At 39.2% G+C, this 18,908-nt stretch overlaps 1 protein-coding gene across 9 annotated transcripts in view; it reads left to right on the forward strand.

The window, feature by feature from the left end:
- LOC121962363 (collagen alpha-1(XXV) chain) overlaps positions 1-18,908 on the forward strand; it is a 172,584-nt gene that overhangs the window by 86,121 nt on the left and 67,555 nt on the right. For all 9 annotated transcript variants that reach the window (XM_042512611.1, XM_042512610.1, XM_042512617.1 and 6 more), the window contains exons 3-4: positions 9,510-9,554; positions 14,101-14,108. In XM_042512611.1, the coding sequence (XP_042368545.1) occupies positions 9,510-9,554; positions 14,101-14,108 (53 nt within the window). The remainder of the gene's footprint in view (positions 1-9,509; positions 9,555-14,100; positions 14,109-18,908) is intronic.

The following is an 18,908-nucleotide window of genomic DNA, read 5'->3' on the forward strand; positions in this document are numbered from 1 at the left end:
ATGGGACTTGGCCAATCGATTGGCTTATTACTGACCTCCCCTCATCAGGGAGTGTGTTCTGCTTCCATCACAACCGCAGTCAGTACTGCGGGGAGGATAATTGCAGTGTGTAGCGCACGGGGTGGGTCTCAAGTATCCCAGCACTCAGCCTGTTGCCAGAGGAAAACACATTGATCTCTGAAGGTGATGAAAAGGCTCTCTCAAAGGCCCTGCTTCCTCCTCAGGAGCGTTCCAGCCTTGACACTGAACCGGAGCAAAAGCGTAGATGATCCATGCGTGCCTGCCAGCCATAGTCATATTCATGTCATTTGTCTTCTACAGTACAAACGAGTGTGTGTGTGTGTGTATTTGAAAAAGAACTAGTGAAGAGCTGCTTGTTCTGTAATGATTTTCAATCCCTGAAACTGTCTGTTAAGAGTGTGTGTGTGAGTCTAGGTGTTAGGTGCAAAAGACCACTGCGGGCCTGTAAATACTCAATCAATGCAGAGACTCTTGAGTGCAAAAACAGTTAAATTGTCTGCAATTAGTGCAACTTTGGGCAGGTCTATTTTACCGTGGTGGTGCATGGAGAGAGATGCATTTTTAATACTAGTTTCAATCTGCCTGACGCAGTGTTAATGGAGCCTGCAATGACAGACAAATTCCTTGCATCGTAATGGATTGACTCGTGGTTTAATGAACTGATAACTGGCATCTGGACAAACACAGCGCAGGACCCGACCAACACACACTCACAGCCACGAAATTGCCATATTCATCAGGGATGGGTGGAGAAATGAATTAATTTCAAGTTGATAACATCCTCTGACCACTGCCGAGTGTACACACACACATAGATACACTTATGGAAACCATGCATCGTTAATTTTTTTTTTTTTAATCAGTTGCTGCACTCCGCATTGTAATGAATGCTGGTTTATGTAATTAGTTTCAGATTCCCCTTGGGTGATGTCTTGGGACTATCTGACATTAACAAGTGTCCTGTTGGTGCAGTGAATTAGCTTCAACTTTAACATAATGATAACAACACTGGCACAGACTCTTGAGTGTATCAGGACTGCATGTGCTCATAATGGCTTGTAATTGAAAACTGCAGAAGTGAGTTTCATTAGAGTATGTGGAGCAGGCGTCACTGTTCATTACCCCTCATGACTGTTCGTTAGATGCAATTCAGCCCCTAATCAGTGAGATGTCTTGCTTTACGGCTGTTGTATAAATCAAACTGTAAATTTCCAGCTTGCTAATCATACTGTCTTGAGTAGCAGTGTAAACAAATGTCAAACTACATATAACAATGCATTTAATACAGGTAAAAACAAGATGCTCTCCAAGAAAGTTGTGGAATCTCTTAGATTTCATTCACATAACTAAAAATCAGCATTTATACTGCAGTGTGTATGTGTGTGAAAATACTGTGCAAGATATTATGTGGTGACAAAATGAGTGCACCACAAAAGTACAATGAGTAAATGTAAAAATCAGACACAATTGTTTCTTTACCGGGCAACAGATTAAATATAATTGGGCAGAATTATTTAGGAAATGGCTATAATCATCATATTTACTCAGGAAGTGGTTACATTGGAGTTAAGTGTAGTTGGAAATAAGGATAATGAAGATATATGCCGCAGAATCAGGGAATAATGTGAAATATCCTTTAGAAGATTGTTTTTCTAGGTCAGGTTGGGATTCAAATGTGTGTCTTGGGAAAATTAAAATAGCCCCCATTTTCTTCTGCAGAATTTGGTGTTTATAAAGTGTTGCCAAAACCCCTTCTGAAGTCTGTTATAACATACAGAAGTCTTGATTTGACACTATAGTAGCTTAGCCCTCCTTGAACAGGTTAACAAACCGTTATACTATTCTGTTTTATAATCCACAGTTTATTTTTTGCTTGCAAGAAAAATAATCCAAACAGCACGGTTCCTATTTGAAGGCAGTTAAAGAACCACCGCTGTTAAGCAAGGTTGATAATAGGGTTGCTCTTTGGAATTGCTTGACATTACATGCTAACCATGCTGTAGTCTGCTCCTTGTATCAGATTGCTGGAATGTGGAAAGTTACCTCTAATTTCCAGGACGTGAACTTCCAGTGACACGGTGTGAAGCTGATTTTAAGTGGATTGCAAACATCCATATATCTCATGTTTGCATTTTGGAAAAAAAACCATCAGAGGCAAAGTTTGTGTTATGTGTGTCAGGAATTTTGGGTGCTTTTGCAAGAACCTACAGTTGACCTCATACAAAGTTGTGGCAGGCATTAAATATTTTGGATGGAATTTGGATGCTTTTCTTATGGTAAATAAGCAGCTTAAAAGGGACAAGAGAACTACCTTAAGACCACCAGTCATGCTACGAACTTTTAGAGAGCGTTATGGTAATTTAAGTGCCAGCACAGGGCTTATTTGAGAAGAAATTCTTTGTTCTGCTTTCAAATTGAAAGGGTTTGAGGAAGTTAAGGGATTAAGTAAAAGTAGTTAAGAAGGTCAGTCTGGGTGCCACAAAGGCTTCCTGTCCAGAGCAAGTTTATTGGGTCACAAGTTCAAGAGGACTTTCCTATTTCTCTCAACAATACTCATGACTGATGACCTCAAGACGAGTTTGAATTAGACAGAGACACAGTCCAGATCTTCATCTTGTTGTACTGTTATCTGTTGACTGTGTTAGACTTCCTCAAGTTTTGAATTGAGTGTTTGTGCCTAAGACACACGGATACAGTATAACTCTGATTTTTAACATTTGTAACCTCAAAGACCTCAGAGGTGAGTTTGGTCATTCCATAAATTATGCATTTATTAAATGAGCTAAATCAAAAGCACACAGCGTTGTTAGTGCATACAGAGAATAATAAACTACTGTAGTGACTTTTAACCGAGGTTACTTGTACCCCAGGGGGTACGTCTGCAGTTGTTTTGCGGTTACGTGGAAAGATTATAGAGTAGTTCAACTTATTTGAAAAGATGACAATGTATAATTGGAGTCAGCTGTAACGTCTGTGTTGAGAGTGCATGAAAACTAGTTAACAAGGCAGCAGAGAAGTTAAAAGAGATAAATGTTGTAAATAGTTAAGTTATAGTTAGATAAAAATCATGGATAAACTCTTCACATAGTTAAAGATTATGGATTAATACTTGTTAAAGTAATAGATAAACACTTTATGTAGTAAAATAGAAGTACTGGAATGTTAATCCAATACTTTTATCTCACTATATGCATATAGTGAGATAAAAGTAATGGTAAACATTTCATATAGTTTGATAAAAGTAATGAATAAAGACTTTATATGAAGAAAGGTAATGGATTAACACTTCATATAGCTGGATAAAAGTACTGGACAAACACTTTGTATAGTTGCATAAAAGTCATGAAGAAACACTTCATTTAGTGAGATTAAGGTAATAAGTACAGTTCTTTATATAGTTATCTACATGTAATGAATAAACTCTTCACTTAGTCTTTAGTTCATCTAAAATTATAGTTCAACTCTTCATTTAATTATCTAAATTAATCTATTAGATATCTAAAGGATTAACAGTTTCTAGACTAAAATCACTAACATTTTTTGTCAATTTTCTAAAAACTTGCAGATATTCCAAAATCATTTTGCTGGCGCAGCCCTCTGTGTTAGCTGTTATATTTTGCAATTCATATTTTGACAACAATACACATCCCCTCAAAGATGACGAGAGCGGTGACATTTACGGATGAGGCTGATTGTAAAATTGTGGTCCAATTTCCATTTTTTCCCCTTGGACAGTAGACCCTGTGTTCCATGAATTAGCATTTTATGTATTGATTTATTCATTGTCATGCAGAGTAATAAGGATCTTGGATCGAAATTGTCATCTTCTGTGCCAGATGTTTCCACAAAAATGTACTTGTAAAGTAACAAATGATTGTACGGTTGAAAGCCAGCTTTTGTGTAGCTTTAGTTCTGTTGACCTGGATACCCAAGTGTTGCCAGGTTTAATAAACTCATCCATCCATGTTGTGGGATTAAATGGACTATATTAAAGTCTGTTTCAACTAAATCTTCCTAAATCCTTGGAATACTTGCAAAGACATTGATCATCAGATTTTTTTTGTGGTAAATATTCTCAACATTTCAGTCAACCAAAGCCCCAAGTTCTGAGCCTAGTTGAGAGCCACCTTGAGATTGCTCAATAGACTGTATCCTTTAATTCTGATAGAGGCAGCCAGTGATAAAATTTAAGAGACATTTTAAGAATGTTTAAAATGACTTTTCAAAGAGATTGATAGGTTTGCCAACACAATGGCGAAGCAGTCATTACTTTTCCACCATGATGGATCCTGACAATCATGACAAAACCATTGTCATACATTTCAACTGGGAATCAAAAGCAAGGTCTATTTATATAACAGCATACAAAAGAAAATTGCTCCCTATAATCGCTACAGAACATCTTTCAGAGACATCAGGCGTCAAATTATCGCCAGTAGAACAATTTCATGACAGTTTCTGAAAACATTGGCACTGAAAGTATTGTACTGCTATGACATTTCTCCCAAACAGTCCTACTGGGTATTGTATTTTTATGACTCATTTATAAACAGTGAGGTCAGCATGTGGTGCTTTTGGTATCCATGAAATATACTAGTAGTTGACAATTTAGCATGACAGTAAGGGAAATAGTTTTAAAATTAACCGTGAAAGATGTGTGGTGAATCAAACATAAAATCTGTCGATGTTTGGCACTGAATTGATCTCTTTAAGCAGGTGTTTGTTACATGGCCAATCAAAAGTAAAACCTTTTCAAAGAAAACAAGATATTGTGCAGATTTGTGAGTGTGCAGTATTTGGATATAATATAAACACCTCAGCAGATATTAGCAGATATAATTTTTATGTTTCACAACCACTGCTGTGTCAGCTATGGCCAGTTGGCCTAAAAGCTAGCAAGCTTACAAACAACATAAACAAAAAGACGATGCTAACCACATTTGCCGATCTGAAACACATATGCCAATTTTGGTGCACGTCAGGGTCTGAGTCTGGGTCCAACTAAGGCTAAAAAATGTACAGCTCACTTTCTCTGTTGTTTCCTCAAACACTAAAGCTAGGCATCTTTGGGCATACTGCTTTTTCACTGTTCAACTAGCATGAGCAGCATTGAAGGAAACAGAAAGCAAAACCCACTGCTAGCAGAGGTGGTGGGCCGGGTGGAGGCCAGATCCAAAATTTCTCAAAGAGGAAGAAAGTGTAGATCTGCTTCCAGCTTCTTTTCTTCTTTTTTTATATAGGAAAACCATGTTAAACAAAATAATAATCATAGCAGAATATTTTTAGATACTTTAATGTTCCTGCAGGGGACCTTTAATTTTCACTTTTCATTTGATGACATTTTAACATGGGACAATGTAAACTACATCTCACTTGTATAAAACATCTGAATGTATTCACTTTACTTAGAAAGTGGCAGCTGGGTTTGCTGAGAGGTCTAAAGCCAATTCTCTTCAAACATGATTTACATTGGAGAATGGAACTGGTACCCAGTTTGCTATTTTTGGCTTAACTTTTATTCCGAGGAATAGCCGTATTACTTTGCGAGAGAAACATTGAGTGGTCTGATTATGTATATCAAGCTCTGAAACAATGCTGGTATTGTAAATGAGTCAGTCTGGGGCTGGTTCACTTGAAACTGATTGATTCAGAGGAAAAAGAGAAATAGAGCAGAGGTGCAGCTCTGTTAGCTGTTCAGGGTCAATCAATATTTTATGGATGATGGGTAGCGGTAAAATGCAATAGTGTCTCAAATGCATGAAGTATAAACATGAAGTTTATTATATCAAGCAATGCGTAACTTTGAAATAATGTTGTAATGAACAACATGAGCAAAAGTACTCAAAAACAATACAGCCATGGCTTAACAAACAGCATGTTTCACAATACTGCCAATTACATGGAAATCTTTTCTGCCAAGTAGCATTAAAATGACTACTTGTATCAGTATTTTGGACAAAAACATTTTGTGGGATTGCAAGAAATTTCATGTTGTTTTACTGTTCTTCAAAAAGCAGAATATGAATAAATTTTGAGATCGAAAGCATTATGCTGATGGTTCCATGCTGCTCTCAAAGCAAACCTGGTGCCAGTCTCATTGCAATCCATTATCCTCATATTAGCAGATACAATGAGGATGTATTAGAAGTTCCATGGTTCATTGTATTTGTGCAAGTGTGTCAACTTTTAATGTGATTTTAAAAAAAGAAAAAATCCTCACTGAATATGAATACGCTCAACTGGTCAATATTCTGATTTGCAATGTGGCATGTTATGTTTGTCAGTATCCCGCGGTGTAAATTTAATTGCTGCATTTGGCTGCAGCCTTTAACATTCACTCTTTTGCAACTTTGCTTTCAAGTCACGGCATGTTTGAAACTCTCATACTAACCCAAAAATTGGACATTTGGTGTCCACATGATGTGATCATGTATGCAGTCTCTCTATGCAGTTATTATACATTTCATATTTGTATTTTAAACATTGTTAAATTTGAGTTACCACATATTTGTGTTTAGGACAAATCTCTGTAATGCCAGCAGCTAATAAGGCTGCACTTTGGCACAGCAGTGTTTTGAGTTGAATGCTAATGTTAATATGCTAACTGACTCACAGTGACAATGCTAACATGCTAATCTGCATGTTAGCATTGTCGGATGTCCGTACGGATGTCCGTACAAAAGTTTTAGGCAGTCCATCCAATTTCAGCCAAAACCACAAATGTAAACCTTTGGGTGTTAGGAAAGGAAAAGTCGTGAGATCACCAAAGTCAGTAGGATTCATCATCTGGGGAGCATATGGGTCTGCACAAAATGTCATGACAGTCAATCCAGTAGTTGTGGAGATATTTATCAATCTGGACTGAAGTGGTTGACTGACCATTCAACTGACTGACACTGCCACCCATAGAGCCACTCCATCAGTGTGGCAAAAAATGAACCAAACAGCACACATTGATGCCTTTTGTTTCTGGTCCTGCATTGTAAAGTGGTTTTCTGATGCTTACTCTCTAAAATACAAAAGCCACCAAAAAACACAATGTAAAAACACAATACACAACACACCACAGGGGCTATTTTAATTTGTCTGACCATAAACTTTGTCTGACCAAACATTTGAATGAACATCAAGATCATTTTGATTTATTTCACTTTCAGACTCAAAAGCTGTTGAAAAGGTTGAAAAGATTTCAACAGATTGTTCATAGTTGTTGACCCTCATCATGAAATTCCCTGCCACATTTTTTTTCTGAAACCACTGTTCCATGACAGTACTTGGGATGCAGTGAGAAACTAGCAGGCCAGATACAATGTTTTTGAGAGAGAGTGATGCTTTGCCTTGACAGGCAGCTTAAGATCTCTCAGCACTTCAGGACCCAGTTTGAGTCCGATTCATTTTATTTATGACCAGAGGCCTCACAATACTTGGTCTCTGTTTTTTTGTCTTAATTGATTAAAAAACATCTGAAAACTCGCTTTGAGTGGTCCTGATAGACTTTAAGTTATTCTTTCACTTGTGTTTTATAAACTGAAACGTTATAGCGTTTTTGTTGGCATACTCTGCAAAGTTACTGGTACGGTTGGTTTGTATGGGAATCTCTCCTTACAGGCTATAATCAGAAAAAAAATATTGTGATGAATATTGTGAATCATGATGATATCTGAAAATAATTTTGGGTATTTTGTCTGGACCACTGAGTCCCATGTGGGGAGTGTTTTCTCAGCAGCTGTCAAAAATATACCACCGAAATCAGGAGGATGTCGTATCGTCACACAGAATATTCCTCCCAGAGGTGTCAAGTATCATTTTAAAGTGAGAAACAATGAAATGACTGCCAAGCGCAGTAAACCTCCTTCTGCTTCTTTTAAAACCTTAAAAAACAAACCTATGGAGAAACCGGTTGATGTGAACCATGGTAAAGTGAGAGTCAGACTCCACCTGTGGTTATATTCTTCAAACTGTGCCGGGACCCTTCACTGGCAGCGCCTGACATTATCCTGGAAACAGTCCAAAAGGAGCAGAGCTGGAGCCAAACAGTGGGATCAAATTGAGGACTAAGCATCATGCAAAGAGTTGTGCAACATAATCCTACATTTTGCACCCTGGTAAAACATCTGGAGTGTCCTAAATCAGCCAAACACTGTGTAAAAGTCATTGTTATTGTTTATTTGACTCTTAAATTTGTAACTTTTATTGTCCCTCCTTATAGAGGGATGTATGCTCAAGTGGCAGAAGGCAAATGCAGACAGTTAAGTTTATTAGACGGCATTCTGAAACATTTTGTGCTGTCTGGGGGTTGGAGGTCAGATCAGGTTATTTAGATTATAATTATTCTGGTTGTTGTGTATTTTAAATCCTGTTATATAACTGCATATGAAAGCCCAGTGTCTTAGAGTCATCCCTTGGAGCAACTTTTGACACTCAGGCAATTATTGGTGAGTTTTGCAGCCTCTTCAAAAACTTTCAGCAAGCCCATTACATTACTGTAATTATCTTTAACCTCTAACATGATGACAAAATGCTATTCTTTGGTGGTATAGGCTCTACAGTCTTCCAGACGATTTGCATAATAACTCTTCACAGTATCATTGCTCCCTGAAATTGGATCTGGATATTTTCTGTGATGCAGAACCAGACAGGGAAGATTGTTCCTCTTGGTTACATTAACTTCCAATCTTTTTTGATCCTGACAGCTCCTTTCATGTTGAGTGGAAAGAGCAATTTTTCCTTCCTAGATATTATCCATTGCATTGCGAGTTGACAAGTCCCCCACAAAAGGAGCGGAGAGTTCCCTGTTTGTGTAATCATAAGAACTTCTAATTTCCAGCTAGTCTAAAAGTTATAGCTTTACCCTTTGGCTAAATTGTGAATGCACACTTCTTTTGGGCGGAGAGCAAACAAAATGCCAATGTCTGAGAATTTGTTTCCAGCTGCCAACCTCAGAAAAAGACTGCATGCATTGCTGCGAGGAAGAGGTCATTTTGGGAGAGATGCTCCCAGTTTCCAAACTGAGAGCTACCTGCACACAATACAACCCAGTCAAGTCTTCAACATGTAAAACCTGGCAAAGCGTGTAATTGTTTTACTCCTCCAGCTGAGTTTTAGCAGATTGATAGTGTTGACAGGAAAATGGCAACAGGAAAACACTGTCTAGATAAACAAATTAAAAACCGGGGCATCCGTGCTGAAAGGAAAAACTCGGAAAAAAAGGGAAAAAGAAACAGAAATGACAGCCTGAAACACACTTTTGTAACAACACAGTGTGTGTTTCCTTTTTCCACCTCAGGTTATGTATAAATAGAGCCTAAATACTTAATGAACCTTGAGATTTTCAGGTGTTTATAGTCCAAAGGCAATATTTTTCAGTGGCTCTTCCTCACCCTGCTGTAGGGTGGTTAGACTGTGAGAATACTCGAAGAAAATGAAACTTATACAAACAAAAAGACAATCAAATTACTGTCTAAAATGTATTATATTCTTCTCTGCAGGACCTCCGGGAAAGCGAGGAAGAAGAGGCCGCAATGGAGAACCTGGTATGTACATTTGTGTGTGTGTGTGTGTGTGTGTGTGTGTGTGTGTGTGTGTGTGGCCAGCCAAAGATCACTGAAGTCTCAATCCAGAAACATTCAAGGAATAATTCAGGAGGACATCAGCAAATCATACTGCAGTTACAATCATGTAAAAGTACACTGTATATCTTTGGAGGCCAAAATAGGTTATAGATGTGTAATTTGTGGCCTGGTGGTTTCAGTGTTCGCTTGGATTGTTTCAGCTTCAGTCGCTATAGAAACACTAGATTTTCACAGTCAAACTGGGAGACGGTGCAGCTTGAGAAAGGAAAAGTGATGCCCAAACTTGTGAAGCTCATGACGTCCGTGTCTAAGTTTTTTAGACACTGTGTGCTGATCCTAGACATGATGCACTTAAGGTCAGCATATATTATAGCTGTTTGCCTCCACAAAATTCAGCAACAAGTTGTCGTAATGCATTAAGGATCTCCAATCTCCTCTCCCTCCCTCCCACACACTCTCTCCTGAGCTGACTTAACAAACTTGGCGCAGCCAAGGCCTCGAGTATCTCAAGGAAGGACACGTTGTGCAGTGACACTCCCACAGACGTGTTGCCACAAATTGAATTCACAGCGAGAACATGTACTTGGTAAAGCAGCTGCACCCACACTCCGTTCACCTGATAGTGAGAGTGATAATGGGCTCTGGAGTGTGGTAGCATCGAGAATGCAGTGCAGCAGAGGCGCATGCAGCCAGCGCTCTGGAACAACTGCCCTTGTAAAAAGAAATTAGAGAGACAGGGCAAAGCAAGGTCCCAATTTTAAGTGAGGTAGAGTAATAAGGGAGCGGTTTGGTTTCACAGCCTGAGAAACAAACACTGTGTCTGTGAGGAGAGAAAAAAACACTGCTGGTTTTACCACCAAAGCCAGTCGCTACTTTTTAAAGTCACAGGAATCAAATGTAATCTGATGTTATGTGAGATCAGAAACTCTATTACCTTTTTTATTTCTTTTGATTTTGCCAATAAATTTCAAATCCGGTTGTGGCCATGTTCAGCGTTTTGAGATCAGTGTGGTGGGGCTCCTTTCCTTTTTTTCGTATTTACATAATACCCAAGGAAAAAAAAAAAAGATTGAAATCCAATGACAGATAGACAACAGTTCAATGTTCTGGTTGGCTGCAGATCTGAAAAACCGCCAGCCTTTGTTTATACAGCGCTTAACTTTCCAATAAACATCCACCATGCCAGCGTATTTCAAATGGCACCATTGTGCAAAGACAGTTTTTTTTCTCTCTCTCTGGTCAACCAGAGCAAATATGGAGAATGTGAAAGGCTTCCTCTTGACAAATCAATTGGAAACAAACAAGCAATCATAACCCACTCACAATGTCTGGACTGGAGAGGCACATTGGCCTATTAAGGGAAGACAATAGGGAACAATCGGGATACAATTCTCTATACAGCAATAGCCCAAATTACAGGACTAAACAAGGCTGAAGTGTTTTGTTAAATCAGATGGACCAAACCACCTAAAAGAGTGCTTCACCTGCCACAGGAAATGTTTTATTAAAGGGAGAGTTCAGATTTTTTGAAGTTTGGTTGTGTGGAGTACTTAGAGATACATAGACAGTATAGTACATACAATGGCTATCATTTGGTACAGGCACCTAAAAAAAATCAATGTCTGTTTAACTTTACATCATACTGAGAGTATTTTTCATGCTGAATGTGAATGTCAGACAGTGGTTTCCAACAGGAAAATGAAGCCGCTGTATTGCTCTCTTCAAAACCAAACTCCACTGAGAAAACAGTGATTTAGCATCGCTGAACACGGGAGCTGCTGGTCTACTGCTGCCTACTGCTGAGAGTTATTTTGATTGTGTCATTGTGTAACTTTGGCATCTAAAAGGATTTATTTGGATCCACCAAAGTCACACAATAACACAAACTAACTAAATGAATGAAGCAGCAGTAGACCAGCAGCTCCTGTGTTCAGCGAGGTAAAATTACTGGTTTTGTCAGTGGAGTCTGGTGGCTTTCACAAGAGCATGGATGGGGAATTTAGGCCATTAACAGGTTTCCTATCAGAGCAGCCTGTCTGATGTAAAAGTTAAGGGTTAAAAAATAGTCTCAATATAGCTTACACCAAAACATAATATTGATTTTTTTTATGTGGGACTTTTTAAGTGGCTAAAATACATTTTGCTGCTGCCCCCATTCACAGCAGTACGTTGCTTCTGTGGCACACTCCTGCTGCTTTTCCGCACTTGAGGCATGCAGACTGACATCTGCTGTAGGTAATACACTGACTGTGGATAAGTACCCCACACAACCCCACTTCAAAAAGTCTGAACTATCCCTTTAATATCATGAGCAATGAAGAGAAGCAGTTTTTAATCTGCATGGTCACTGGTTATGTGACGCTTCTGCTAAAGCATTCATGGCATTTAAATGGCTTCACAGAAGCAATGCTTTAGAAGTCTTCATTCAGAGGACGTAATGTTGGGACTTTAAATGCTCTACCAGTGATTCTGCATATTAGCATGCAATTATAGCTTCTGTTATTTCTGCTACATTTACAGTTTGGATCTGTTGGCAAGCATCAAAAACAATATTCTGTGTGAAACTCACAGAAGCATTCAAAACAAATAAATATGATGGCGCCATGCTGCATTATTGGAGCCCAGTGTCAAACTCTGTGTACCCGTTCCACAGAGAGAGAAAAAATATTTAGGAGACATTATTTATACGAGTGAAAAATTCAGTTCTTGACGGGCACCGGCGTGCCGCATTCTGCACTGTAAGCCTTCTGCAAATCCAATTTCCCTCTTTTAAGTTCTCAACACTGGTGGATGTTGAAGGGAAGCATATTTAATTCATGATTCGCTTAAACCAAAAGTAAGTAAGCCGCAGCAAGTTTTCCCACGAATACATGGTGAGGTGTTTTGCAGTTTACTCATCTACAAAGGCAAAAGGGAAGCTTTTGCCCAGACTTGGCTGCAGCTGACAGAGAGAACAAATAGGAAAAAGACACGGTGATGTTTACCTATGCATTAAAAATGAATGGGATACTTCATTAAGATCTCTTGTTTGTGTACCGGTAACATATGGAAAGGAAAAGTGTGGCAAGACAGTTTAGGATGAAGAAGTTTTTGTAGCAGTGAAAGCCACACGCTCAAACTGTTCTAGCAGGTGGTCAATGCTGGAAAGTGTTAGATGTTTCCGCCCATATTTTCCTCATGTGAATAATCAGCACTTTTTACTGACGAACACAAAAGGAGGAATTGATGCTTGGATTTAGAAGAAGACATACCTTATTAATCCCAAGGGAAAACCTTACAGTGGTGCATCAGTGTCAAGTATAAGAAAAAACAGATCTTTCTTTGCAGCAAATGGTGCATTCTTCTTAAAAAAGTGACTTTGAAAGCCCCGATGCAGCTTCTCTCTAACCTTTATGTTGTGTTAGAGCATAACAAAAACAACTTTCACCCTGGTCTTAGCGATCACATTGCCAGTATACTGCCTGTCCAGTGAGTTCATTAACCTTTGCATTATCTGGTGACTGGTTAGCAAAAGCAGGAGGGTGACAAACTGTGGAGGAAATGAGCGGAGGTGCCAGTGTGAGAACAGAGCTCAAAAGGAGCTTTCAGGGTGGATTAGTTAACATGATGTCACAGACCATTTCATTTTACATGGATTATATGACAGAAAATAATGTTTTTAGTCTAACTAAGGCCATTTAATTTAAGAACTTGAAGGCTTATACCTTTGAGGGGCAGCACATTGCACATTTATATCACATAATTTCTTTGATTTTCTGTAATTGCTGGCTGAAACCGTTGCACGGAGCCATTCCACACAGTGGGACACGTCAAAAAAGCACACAGTGGAGCAGGTTTATTAAAAGCTAAGTGGTCTACTGTAACTCAACGATCCATAAAACAACGCTACAGAAGTGCAGCCCCAGCAAGCCTCAAATACACGGCTCCTTAAATGCTCCAGCTGCTGGAATGATTTGCACTTTCCCCTGGTCATGAAGAAGAACAGTTCAAGGACACAGGACTTGTAAAGAACAAATAATCCCTTTTTTCGGGGTTAAAGCAGCTGGGTACCTTTTTAATAAGAACCTAAAGACCTTAAATGATTTGCAGGACCCTGAAGTGCATTGGCACACAGTCCTTTGAGCAGCAGTAATTGGGGAAAAGACGAGTGTCACCTCACAAAAACGTGGGAGTTTTTTTTTTTTTTTAACAAGCTCGCAACCCCTAGTAGTGAAATTAGAGCAACTTAGAAATGTAAAATGTGATCACCAGGCCTGGTGGCCATTGTTGGCTCAACTGCATGGAATATAGATACGAATCTTTTATAAGTGCAGGTGGGATTTTACGTATCATGGAAGAGATGCATCTTAATCAAACGTTCCTTCCCAACAAAAGAATTCTCAACAAGAGCGTAATTTTCCATCTTAGCTATTTGGATATGTGGTTTTAGTGGAACATTGATGATCTGAGTCTGTTTGATCGCTGATTGGAAACACACTAAGCGTTTTTTTTTCCCTTTCTCTTTCAGGACCTCCTGTAAGTATGCCTGCTTCACATCTTCTCCAACTGTGATAGCCATGTGAAGGTAAAACCTCCAACAGTAAAACTTGACTGCATGATGCAGTTCAGCTAATATTTATTCACTGTTTGAAGTCAAGAACAATTTACATGAAAGGGGAATATCTGCATAAAACTCTAATCTCACATTCTGGGAGATACACTTATTCACACTCTTGCTGAGAGTTAGATCAGAAGATTGATACAAGTCTTATGTCTGTATGCCAGAAGCCCGACAGCTTAGTTTCCCATAAAGACAGGAAACAAAGGTGGACCGAAAAAAATATGACTACCATGACCTGTCAAGTCACTGCAAACAGCTCCTGTAAAACCAAAAAATGTTTTTTTTGTACAGACTAAACAAATAGGACATGTTTAGAATAACCTTTATTGGCTCCACACTTTAGAGAACACAGATGAGACAGCCACACACGTACATCAAACTACAGTTAACATCCAATTTCACCCCAGGATCCATACACCCTAAGAGTATTGCATGATGCCCTACACATTTGTGCAGATTAGTTAATCTTTAGAGGTGCTGGTGGGATCAACCCAGTTATCACAAAAATATAAAGTTCTGCATTGAATATTTCTGCAAATCCTGAATATGTTACATTTGCATGCTATGTAGTAGATACATGAAAATGTTATGTTTCAACAGCACTGTCTTTAATGTGTCGTCAGGTTTAGGCACAAAAACCACATGGTTATGGTTAGGGAAAGATTATGTTTTGGCTGAAAAGATTCGCATTTGGGGGCACAATCCCAGCAGTAAAAGCAGCGGCTTTGTAAAAAACAAAACAAAAAACCCTATACACTTTTTGTTCCACCATCCTAGCAGGAAACTCAGCAGTTTTAGCTTAAAAAAATAAATAAATAAAAAGCTTTTCGTGGTACTGTACCCGCTGAAAAAACACTGACAGGTCACTACAAAGCACCTGCATTTGGAGCCTAAAAGGCCTATGGAAAAACAGTAATATCTCGCTAAAACACAAGTGGTTTTGTTGTCTGTTGGTCTTATGTTGTAGTCTGCTGCTTGGCAGCCAGGTGTCACGCCATCCAATGTCCCCTCCACCTCCACATGACAAAGTCAGCTCATAAACTACTTCATTTTCAAAATGTTGATATGATACTAAAATGTGTAAATGTAACATATTTGTGGTTTGCAGAACGCCAATATTTTTTGTCTGGCGACTGGGCTGGGAGTATTGTACCTCGCTCCTTTGGACAAAGCCAGGCTGGCTGTTTCCCCTTGTTTTAGTCTTTATGCGAAGCTAAGCATATTGAGCAAAATATTGAACTATTTCTTCAAGTATGAGGCAAAAAAAGAATATCTTAAAAGCTATAAAGCAAATGTACACTGTAGTTTTTACAGCTGATGTAAAAGACATCTGATTATGACAAATTTTCTCCGGGAAATCTCTGAAGTACCGCACAGTCTGACTCTATTATTAAAATAGTCTCTGCATCCTTGCCTTCACCTAATAAGGACCCTTGTCCCTGTCATTTGGGCAGTCTGGTTTGTAATATCCTTGCTACTAGTCTCCATCCCTGCCGGCTCCCTGCACCCGGACACATTATCTCACCTCATTACACTGCAGGGTGATCACAGATTCACTCCTCTTAACAGATGGAAAACTTCAGAGTTTCCTCCAAAGATGAAGACAAAGCCATACATGCATAAGCACTGGGGATTGTGACAGTTGGCCGTATAACCGGGTCAAGCGGGCATTGTATGTGTGTGCGCTGTTAAAATTATTTATAGTCCAGAGGCAAGTGTGATAGAATAGGTATAATAGCGTGTGCCGACTGAGCCGTAAAAGTTGTAAGTTAATCCTCAGAGCCTTCTCAGACACTCGCTCCTGGGGTTCTGGGACGTAAGTAAGTGCAGGTGGTCTCACTTCTCAGCTTCTCTCGCCAGGCCATACATCTGACAAATAAAATCAGACTGTGAGATGTCTCGAGAGCTGACTGGAAGTGTTGTCTCTGAAATGTTGGATTTGCCAGTAAATGTGTGGGATGACTGTTTTTTTTTTTTTTTTGGTGCTTTTGGGATTGTTCCTTTGGGTTACATAGTAAATCCAGCGCACAAACAGTAAGTACCTGACAGTGTTCCAGTTGTGGCCAGCAAATCACTCTCTGATGAAGTCATTATAGGAAGCAGAAGGTGCTGTAAAATGTTTGGTAGGGGTCCTAGTTTTACTGTAGGAAAAGCAACCAGGTTCAAGCAGAACCCGTACTGCACAAAGCAAAAAAAAAAAAACAAAAACAAAAAACAATAATTTACAGTACAGACCCAAAAAACTGAAGGCTGACTGCATTTCTAAAAACAGACAAGCCTTTAGAAAATGCAATGATCTGACAATGACTCACCCAATGGTCACCAAATCTGTTTCTGAAATAAAAAAGATTCTTAAAAAGAGACAGTAGTAACTAATCTCATGTGGTTTTTCAGTCGGTATGCCCACCCGAGGGGTGGCAGGGGACATGTTGCTATGAATATTCAACAGCTCCCTCCGTAACTCTGGGAACACAGCGTAAATTGTACACAGCCCTTGGAGCCAAACAAACCAACCACTGCTGAAGCCATTACAGATCTCTGTGACTTAATCGTTACGCAGCCGCTGATGAATGGACAGGGACCTGCGGTCACAGAGACAGACAGAGAAAATGGGTCTCATAAATCAAAACTCATCAGGAGAGATCCTCATTTGCAGCTCGCAATCACTGGAATGTAACTAAGTACATTAACTCTCGACTATACTGTACTTAAGTACAAATCTGAAGTATTTGGACTTTACTTAAGTGTTTTCTTCTCATGCCATGTTTCACTTCTACTTCTACATTTCAGGGAAAAATACTGTAGTTTCTAGTCTGCGACATTTATTTGACAGTTGTTGCTTAATAAGGATTTTTGCATCCAAAATATATAATTGAGAAAAACAGTGATTCACCATCATTGAACACAGAAGCTGCTGGTATACTGCTGCCTCAGTTATTTTGTTTGTGTTATTGTGTGATTTTGGTGTCTAAAAGGGTTGGTTTGGGCTCACCAAAGGCACACAATAACGCAAACTATAATACAAACTAATAAGTTCATCGAAGCAGTGGCTGACCAGATGCTCCCATGTTCAGCATTTTAAATGACTGCTTTTGTCATTGATGGGAGACTGAATTCATTAACGGCTTCCTCATTGGAATGGGCTGTTTGACGGCAAGGTAAAGCAGTGAAAATATTCCCAATATAGCGTATACTTAAACTGACACTGACAAACTGACATTTTTTTAGGTACCTAAAATATATTTTGTTTCTAGCCCCTCCACAGCAGTATATTGCTTAACTTATGCCTCAAACTTCAGCCTGCTTCTCCAGCTGGGGGCGTGCTGACTGACAACTACTGTATGTTATACTCAGGCTATGGATAAATACCCCATACAACCCACTTCAAAAAAAATCTGAACTATCCCTGTAAAGCATGAGTAATTATAATCTAATGATATAATATGTAACAGTTTAGTTTAACAGTCACAGGGGACGTTTTTTCTGCATTGAATATTATTACTTTTAATACTTTCAGTACATTTTCTGATTAAACTTACATATTGTTACTTATAAACCACTTTTGGTGCAGATCTTTTACTTGTACCAGAGTAGTTCTGCATTGTGGTATTAGTACTTTTATTTAAGTAAAGGACCAGAATATTTCCTCCACCACTTGCGTTTAGACATGGAAAAGTGATTTGCGTTGTTTTCATTTCCTTTTTTTCCACTGCTTGGGCTTTTGTGTCAATTTTGCATGGAATCGCGGGGTCAGTTGTCAAGTGATGTTAAGTTGGATATCTCCTCTTGTCTTCTACACAGACTGAAAAACTATCAATGGAGACATGTTGCAGATACTGTATGGGGCGTGTTGATTTTCAATTTTTGCAGCATTTACAAGAAGAGTTTCCTCTTCTTGCCACTGAAACCAGAGAAATGTTTTTTACTGTGCATAAAAGTTAGTAAATGCTGTGAAATGACAGTGGAGGCCAGAAGTATCATGTCTTCGCTTTTCATTTTTTATCTTCTTTCCTCATCTCTTTGCGGCTCTTCAAGGGCGGTCCGTGTCAAAACATCAACCCTAAGCACCCACCACTGTGTGTGCACACCATTTAGCACCAATCAAGCATAAAACACCATCCCTGAGGCTGCACTCGAGTACCCACTAACACCAGCCGCTGACTGTACTTTTTTAGTATGCCATACTAAATTAAAATTATACAGACAGAGAATGAAACTAGCTTGCTTTGAAATCTGGTTAGAAGGAAGGGAGAGTTATTTGAAAACGATACAATGTTGGAAATATCAAACCCACTTCAGCATGCCTGTGCACCACACTGGAGTCTCAAGCCAGGCCAGTTACAGTGCAGCACATGAACGCTTGCAAAAATTCGGTCATGTAAGCAATGAGGTAAATAAAGCAGGTTGCGTCTGTATTTGACAAGCAGTTTCCACCTACGCTGCTTCACAAGCTGAGATTCCAAAGACACAGGTTGAGGATGACCTGTCACAACGTATGAATTATGCAGCTGTGTTACAGGGATTAGAGGCAATGTGGGGGTGAAGCAGAGGAGAGGCGCCCTCAACCCTTCATCCTTCATCTGTTATGCACCGCAGCTGCACACCTGTTAATAAAACATATTCCAGCTGGACTTTGATCACTTTTGCCCTACGGACGTGGAGAAGGTGCCAGTTTATCTAAAGTGAGACTCTGGTTAGAGTTAAAGGAGGCCATG

Source organism: Plectropomus leopardus, chromosome 23 (assembly GCF_008729295.1).
Source record: "Plectropomus leopardus isolate mb chromosome 23, YSFRI_Pleo_2.0, whole genome shotgun sequence".
In the NCBI taxonomy this organism is placed as follows: domain Eukaryota; kingdom Metazoa; phylum Chordata; class Actinopteri; order Perciformes; family Serranidae; genus Plectropomus; species Plectropomus leopardus.